The sequence below is a fragment of the Ochlerotatus camptorhynchus genome, unplaced genomic scaffold (genome assembly GCF_037179485.1).
Source record: "Ochlerotatus camptorhynchus isolate MF236.1 unplaced genomic scaffold, CSIRO-AGI_Acam_v1.1 ptg000085l, whole genome shotgun sequence".
In the NCBI taxonomy this organism is placed as follows: Eukaryota; Metazoa; Arthropoda; class Insecta; order Diptera; family Culicidae; genus Ochlerotatus; species Ochlerotatus camptorhynchus.
The window spans coordinates 6,022,297-6,030,000 of NW_027040575.1; the positions used below are offsets into that span (position 1 = coordinate 6,022,297).

Sequence of the window (7,704 nt, forward strand, 5' to 3'; positions counted from 1 at the left end):
CAAATACTTTTGATTTTGGCCTATACCTATTTATTATATCTTAGTTTGACTCAGAACACCTTCATTTTTACATTTACACACGCTTCCACTATGTTGCACCACACAAATACGCATGGGTATGTCACAATAGAAGCACGTCACAGTGGAAACCCGAGCCATAGTTCAAACACTTATCCCAAATCAAAATGAAGCACATATAAGATTAGTTACAATACCATGTACAAAAATTATGTTTAACATTGTTTCCTGAGTAATACTTCAATGAAAACAACAATGAAAGCTTATCACGCCAATAGAAGGAGCACCGTTGGGCACTTTCTGAAATATATCAATAGTATAATTCCCTTGCAAACCCAAATAGATCTATCTGCGTAAAAATAAATAAAATAAGAGTGATTTGCGGCAAAACCCGCCAGTATCGCACCCAACGTCAGTGCCTATTTATACGTAAGCGTACTACGACGCGGCTCTCAATCAAAGGAGTAACAAGTGTGATACTATCACTGCTAGACTAGATCTTTGGTTCTCTCATGCAGTGGTTTATCAGAGAGGGGAAGCTTAGTAATCCCCATTGCCTGCCCATGGCGCCATTCTATCAAACAGCAAAAAAATAATTTTGATATCACGTCAAAGTGGATGCACTACAATCATGTCGAAAATATGGTGTAATATTACTTGCTAAAAAGGACAAAATTATCATTAATACAATGCATGAACTGACATTACGCTGCTTTTACTGCATTTGTTTATTTATGTGGTCATAAAAATTACATGAAATTTTCGACATGATTGTAGTGCATCCACTTTGATGTGATATCAAAATTATTTTTTTGCTGTGCAAGGCATGAGCCAGCAATGCCGGCCATAAACCTACTGTCTCCAACACTCCACTATAAAGCATGAAATTAAGCTCGCCCACCAACAGCAAGGTGCAAAAACTAGCCAAGGGGAGGGAAGTAGATTTTTCCCTACATATTTAAATGTAAAAATATAAAAATCATCAGTTAAGTACAATCTGATTCACAAGGGCACGTATCTTCTTTTGCACCGTGCTTTTTGTCATATTTTGGCATGTAAAGTCTGAAAAAAAATCCCGTTTGAAAACTCGGGAGAGCATATCGTGATCTCCCCTTGCTACTTTTATTTGCTTACTTTATTGGAATATAGGAGTGTGGAAAGCAGACTCTTACCCGTTCGTTACCATATTTGAACAATAAATAAAGACAGTCGATGAAATTTTACTCGAAGGGTTGCAATATGCCCATATAATTGAAATTAAAACAAATTATCACTTTATTGTTATTGTCACAAAGCTGATCTACACACTAAAACAACAGCACTAACAACTTATGCAACATAAAAACAAATCTCGTTTACTTAAATTTATCTAACCAGGAATGTAAATTGGGTTTTGGTCATATTGTTCATTTGTAAACACCGTGGAGTCAATTGTTGAGATTCGACAGCGTGGCATCCGATTCCTTAATTGTGCGAACGTTATTTGATTCTTCGTTTCATCGGTAGTAAAAATGTAAAAGAAACAGTTGTCGATGTTAAGTTTGTACAGATGCCGGAACTTTTGCGGGAAACATTCCAGTAGAGAAATTTCCTGAAGTTAAAACGACTTTAAATGGAAGGGTTATTGAATAAACTTTTACACCTACCGTAACGATAGTGTTGAGATCAAGTTTTTGCAGAGAAGGAAGCTGTGGACAGTTGATGAATAACTGATTCGACACTGACATGTCACGAATGGTCAGCGTTTTAAGTAACCTGAGGTGATCCAGGAACTCGAAGGCACAGGACGATAATTCGTAGTCAAAGTTCAAAAGGTTCAATGTCCTCAAATTTGTAAATGTTTTGGTGACTTGGTGGATAAATTGAGCATGATTCTTTTGGGAACTACTATATGAAAGTGTAGTCAAATGACATAGATTCGTGCATGGTAAAGTAGAGTAATGTTTATAGGGCATCAGCAGTTCTTTGAGATGTGGCAAATCGAGCCGAATGGGTTCTCCAGCTGTTGAACATCCACGTAGATTCAGGTACTGCAGTTTTTTGAAATAGGAGATAAACTCAACTATTGTCCAGTCCAGTATTATGTAGTTCACAGTAAGATATTCTAGATTCTCTGCATGAGTGAACACCTTCAAATAATTGTGCCGCAGCATGTTACATTTGTCGACCACTTCTAATGTTTTCAATCTTCGTATCGAACCAATAAACACATTTAATTCGTTCCAGCTGCTTACAGGAGTTGGCGAAACAGTGTACGGTAGGTATTTGTCATTTTCTATCGTAATGTGTAGTTTTTCCAGATTTTCAAAGTTGCATAAGAAAAGCTGTGCAACTAAGTCTTTGGACTGAAAAATAACTGTCAATTCACTAAGTTGTCGGCTAACAGCATGTAGTAGATCACTATCACTTTGATATCGTGCTACTATATTTAGCGATGTAAGGTTTGGTGTATGTAGGTGGCACGGTGTGTGTTGGTAAAAAGACAGCTTCAAGTATTCCAATGTCTGGCTTTCAATTTGTAATCCCTTGTTCAATGTTCTGAAACCCTCGTTAGCCAAAATATTCAAGCGCTTCAGTTGTTTCAATTTCGGTAAATTAACTATCACCAAATTGCAAAGCTGCTCATGGTCTGATCTCAGAAACAGATTTACGCATTCAACTACTGCTTCACCGCTCGGGAATGCCTCCGATACCGTCGTCAAAATTTCTTCTGTATCAAGCATTGCACTCGAGTGAAATTCTATATTTCTCTGAATATTAATCAGGCCTACTTCAACTCCTGAAAAGAATTGCACTTTGGTATAGTTGTACAGGACCAGCTTGGCCTGACGTAGATAACGGTCCGAATTGATGATACCATTCCAGCGTCGACACACCAAAGAAGTACGTTTCCGATCGGTCCACGAAAGAAAATCAAATATACAGCAGAGCACCTGAAATTAAACTGTAATAAGTAAAATTTGTCTTATATCGAAAGGCGTATGTACTGTACCTCGCTGGGAAAGCAATTGATATCCATTGGAAGGTTGATTTGTATCCTTTCGTGAGCACAGTCAACTAATGAATAATACATCGGCCACTCGTGTGCGGTGCCAAGGTGCTAAACAAGTTTGTAGTAAACACGATGAAATGTCTCATTGGATTGATTTAGCGATAACACCTACAAATAATCATTTCGATTATGTTTACAATCAGAAAAACAACATTGCCAGACTAATCCCGGGAAATACATAACAGCCTATAATACTGGGTACGTAACGCTTGTCTGTCGCTAGCTGCGCAAATGTAACCATAACGTAGCAAGTATATGTTCATGAAAAGCCTAAAGAGTGTTTTATTCGGCACTCACCAGGCATAACATAAGAAATGACATCGTTGTGACTAGGGATGTCGTTGAAAAGTTACATCTTTTGAAATAACTGTTACACACTTTTGTTACCGATCTATTGATATCAACTGTTCATACATATTATTTCCTGTGGAAACTTGACGGCAGGTCAAAAGTTCGATTTAAACACTCTTCCGAACAAACCGTTCTAGCTACTAGGGTGTTTGGATTGTACAAATCTTTAATCGCGTGCATCTCCGTTAATCGCGCATGTAGGCCATAGATTTTAAGAAAATCTGTGAAATCTAGAGATATCTAGAAAACTTTGTGGAATTCAAAAGAATTTCAGAGATGTGGAGATAGCTTGAGGGAAGTTGTGGACACTTTGAAAAAGTTCCAAGTACATCAAAGAAGTTAGGTCTAAAAACCTATAAGAATTTCAGAAATCTTAAGGGCAGTTCTAAAAACATCAGAAAAGCTCTGAGAACTTCAAGCAAATCCAAACTTTCAGGGAAGTTTGAAGTTCTGTGCGAGTTAGTTCCGATAAATTCAGGTCAATTCCACATTTACGGATTGTCCGGGTCCACATTTCGGTCCCAGTATCCCAGTATCATCAATGCATGTGATTTTAAGCAATTTTCAAATGAAAAAAAAAAAAGATTGTCATTTCACAGATAGCAATGCTTGGGTCGGTTGCTATCGCGTTGCTATATTTGTTAACCTGCTGTTCACCTTGTTATTGGTTATTCTCACGCTTGCATAGCAACACCCGATTCGGTTGCTGCGTTATGGTAGAGGTTGCTAAAATAGCTTTAGCAACGCATTGGTGCGGGGCTCTAAACATTCAGAATTTCGAACATCGAAACACCCCTAAAATCACGATTATGGCCATATTTACAGAGATAAATGCGACAAAATATTTGGAAAATCAAAAAAGAAATTAGCATCTTAAACAACAAAAAAGAAAACAAAAATCATGAAAATTCGAACCACCAGACACCCCTAAAATCACGATTATGGCCATATTTACGGAGCTTATAAATATAAATATTTGGAAAATCCAAACACCAAAAACAAATAACGTTTCTTGGTTTTCTATGGAAAAAACATACATTTTAACATTTCTAACATCCAAACAACCATAAAATCGCGATTTACGGAGATAAACGCAATTAAAAATTTGTAAAATCCAAATACAAAAAAAAAATCATGAGAGGAAAAAATAAATTTTAGAATTTCGAACATCCAAACATTCATTAAATATATTAAAAATATGTAAAGTTGTATATTGTGTGGAAATCAAATTGATCCTATATGTTCAGTGATTGAGAAAATTTTCAACCCGAAAAGTTCTTCTTTTGACTTGGTAAAAAAAAACCCGCCACCTCCAGCAACGGAAGGTCGCACTAATCACAGTAGTTGTTTAAGTGGCATAATAGAAGGTTAAGAACAGCGTCGGCCCTTCCGAGACCCGGGATTTTCTCAAGAAAATTAATCACGAATTTATCCAAAAGAAACTCTGAAATGTTATCTGTGAGCCAACTCGAGCAAAGTACAGCATCAAAATGATAGCAAATCGAAATCAAATTTTGATATCAACACATTTTGTTTTCATTTTGCTGTACATTTGGTCTTTAAAAATATGTTGTTGCAGTTTTGTTTTCATTGCCTTAGCAGAACATCAACATACTCATTATGTTATCAACGGGAAAAATGTACATCAAATTCAGTTTTCAGTTTTCTCTCACTGATAGCAGAATTAGTTTTGAATGTGATTTGCTCTCCATTTTGATATTTTAATCGTTAAAACAACCAAACCAACAGCAAGTCGAGTAATCATTATCAGCGACATCACAACATTAAATTTAGTGTTGAATTTGATCTCAGACATTGCTCGGGTAGAGATTTAATTATCCTAAATGATTGTTTTTTATAAACCTCATTTACAACTGTGAACATCATACGGAACTGCAAATAAATATTGTGATACAACTACGTTAAAATAATTTATTCAGATGATTTAAAATTTGTGTTACTTTTTATTTGTTTAATAACATTTATTTTCTTTAAATTAAAGAAATCTTAATAGAAAAAAAATCATCGACATTTGTAATTTCGAGTAATTTTCACAACAGAAAACGGTACAGGTTAAAAATAAACCATTCAAAACATAATGCACGAATAATACCATCTTAAGAGAGAACGTTTAGATCCTAGTTTTCACAGCACTCAGTCTTCTCGGTATGCCTCGTTTGTGTAAGTGGCTTTCGGGGCTTCTAAACCTTTCTCCAGTGGACCTTGATCGAGCTTCAATGGAATGTCATCGATTTTATTGATATCCGGTTTCTTCATATCACCCGATTCAACGTCATCGTCCTCATGTTCCGCATATTCATAGCGCGAGGCAAGAATCATAAAGAGCGCCATGTCCAAGAGCATTAGAACCGCGAATAAGAAGAACTCAACCGATTGAGATTCGACAAATTTGGCTTCTGCGATAAATACCACCAACATGTTTCCGATGGCCACTGTGAGGAGCCAAAAGGCTTGAATAACGGATTTCATGCTTTCTGGCGCTTGGGAGTAGGAGAATTGTAGACCTGTGATCGAGAACATCACCTCGCCGGCGGTGATTACCACGTACTGGGGTACTAACCAAAGCATGTGCAGCGAGTTGGAGGGAGCTACGGTGTGTCTTTGAAGTTTCTGAAAGAAGTAGTGCAATGTTTTTATGAGAACCACGTGACATGTGACAATACCTATATACTTACAAATTCGTTCTCCAAAACTTCATGCAGTATAACTGTGTAAACTCCTCCTAGTTCGAATTTGGCGGAAGCAATTTTTCTGGTGCCATTATCACTATACAGGTCGTATTCTCCATCGGCAACTGTAAACTGGTCGTACGTATTCAGCGATACGTTATACTGCAAATCGCTGTTCCAATTATTTTTGAGCAGTACTTTCTTGGCGGTCTTTATATTAGCTAGAATCCTTACTCGAGGTAGACCTCGTTTGTCCTTTTCAGCTGAATCCGCATACTCAAGAAGGTTTACCTTATTAGCTTTCTGGCTAATGAAATAGCTCACTGCATTTCCCGGATTCAGATAGAATGTACCCGAAATATTAGACATATTAGCCTTAATACAGAAACTCTCTGTCGTATCGGCCGTAAATCGGAACGTAGTATTTACCTTCGTGCTTACGTGAATGGCTTCAAATGCTCCAATTGATTGAACAGTAAAGTTTTTGAAGTCTGGTATATCGGTTTTGAAGTGATAATCACATGGCAGTCCGTTGTAAATTCGCAGTTGAGACTCAGTTGGCATGGGCAAAACTGCGTTTGTTTCATCCAGAGCAATTTCAACGAATCCTGATAGAACAAACGCTGCACCAGCTAAAATACCGCCAAAGGAAAGCTTTTGCAATGGTGTACGAATGCCGATTTTTTCCAGAACAGGATAAACCAAACCTTCGAAGAATGGAATGAACACAAGGATAAGCAAAGGATTGATCACTTGCATCTGGTCGGGTTTAATCGTGAATGCTCCAATTTCACCATTCATTCTCGTAGCTTGGAAAGTCCAGCGAGATCCTTGTTGATCGAACAATGCCCAAAATACGGGCAATGGAATGTATAGCACCAGAATCTTCATCAGCGACTTAATATCTGCAACGATTTGTCTTCCATATTTCGTTTCAGCATAATCCAACCAATGTGATTTGGGATTCTCGTCTTGTTCCTTGACCTTGGTAGACAATGCATTTCCAACGCATTTGAATACCAATACGACCATGTTGCCGGCAGGTTTTCTGATTGAATACATCGATCTTCCGCATACGAAGACCAGAATCGAGACAATCATCAGCACTGCAGGCACTCCGAAAGCGAGCGAGAAACAATCGGTTTCATTGAAACAATGTATATCTTCGCGGAGGATTGGGGTTAGGGTAGTTGAGATAAGAGAGCCAGCATTGATTGCAAAGTAGAACAAGGAGAAAAACTTTGCCAATTGAACCGCTTGATCGGGAAGCTTGAATTGATCTCCACCAAATGCCGAAACACATGGTTTGATACCGCCAGAACCGACCGCAATAAACAGGAGTCCTAAGACGGTCATCGATCTAAAAGCGTAAAAAATATGAGATTAAATAGGCGCATTATATGACATATTGACTTACGTGGCAGGTAAGTTGAGGGGCGGGATAGCCCCCATTGCAATTAATGTGCTTCCAATACAGTACACAATAGACAGGTACAGGATAGTTTTGAATTTGCCGAGAAAACTGTCGGCAAGGATGGCACCCATTAGAGGGAAGAAGTACGCTAAACTTGTAAAAATGTGATATATTACGGT

General features: G+C 37.7%; 2 protein-coding genes across 2 annotated transcripts in view; both read right to left on the reverse strand.

The window, feature by feature from the left end:
- Positions 1-1,149: 1,149 nt before the first annotated feature.
- LOC135698351 (uncharacterized) lies at positions 1,150-3,249 on the reverse strand. Its single transcript, XM_065218268.1, has 3 exons — positions 3,011-3,249; positions 1,665-2,951; positions 1,150-1,609 (listed from the first exon to the last, which is right to left on the reverse strand). Exons 1-3 carry the CDS (start codon positions 3,089-3,091, stop codon positions 1,388-1,390), a joined length of 1,590 nt encoding a protein of 529 aa, XP_065074340.1. The 5' UTR covers positions 3,092-3,249; the 3' UTR covers positions 1,150-1,387.
- A 2,153-nt stretch (positions 3,250-5,402) lies between these two features.
- Positions 5,403-7,704, reverse strand: part of LOC135698375 (peptide transporter family 1-like) — a 34,927-nt gene continuing 32,625 nt past the window's right edge. Inside the window, exons 3-5 of the mRNA XM_065218309.1 lie at positions 7,529-7,704; positions 6,118-7,471; positions 5,403-6,052 (exon numbers count right to left, since the gene is read on the reverse strand). The exon at positions 7,529-7,704 is cut by the window's right edge and continues 53 nt beyond it. Of these exons, the coding sequence (XP_065074381.1) occupies positions 5,576-6,052; positions 6,118-7,471; positions 7,529-7,704 (2,007 nt within the window). The 3' untranslated portion in view covers positions 5,403-5,575. The remainder of the gene's footprint in view (positions 6,053-6,117; positions 7,472-7,528) is intronic.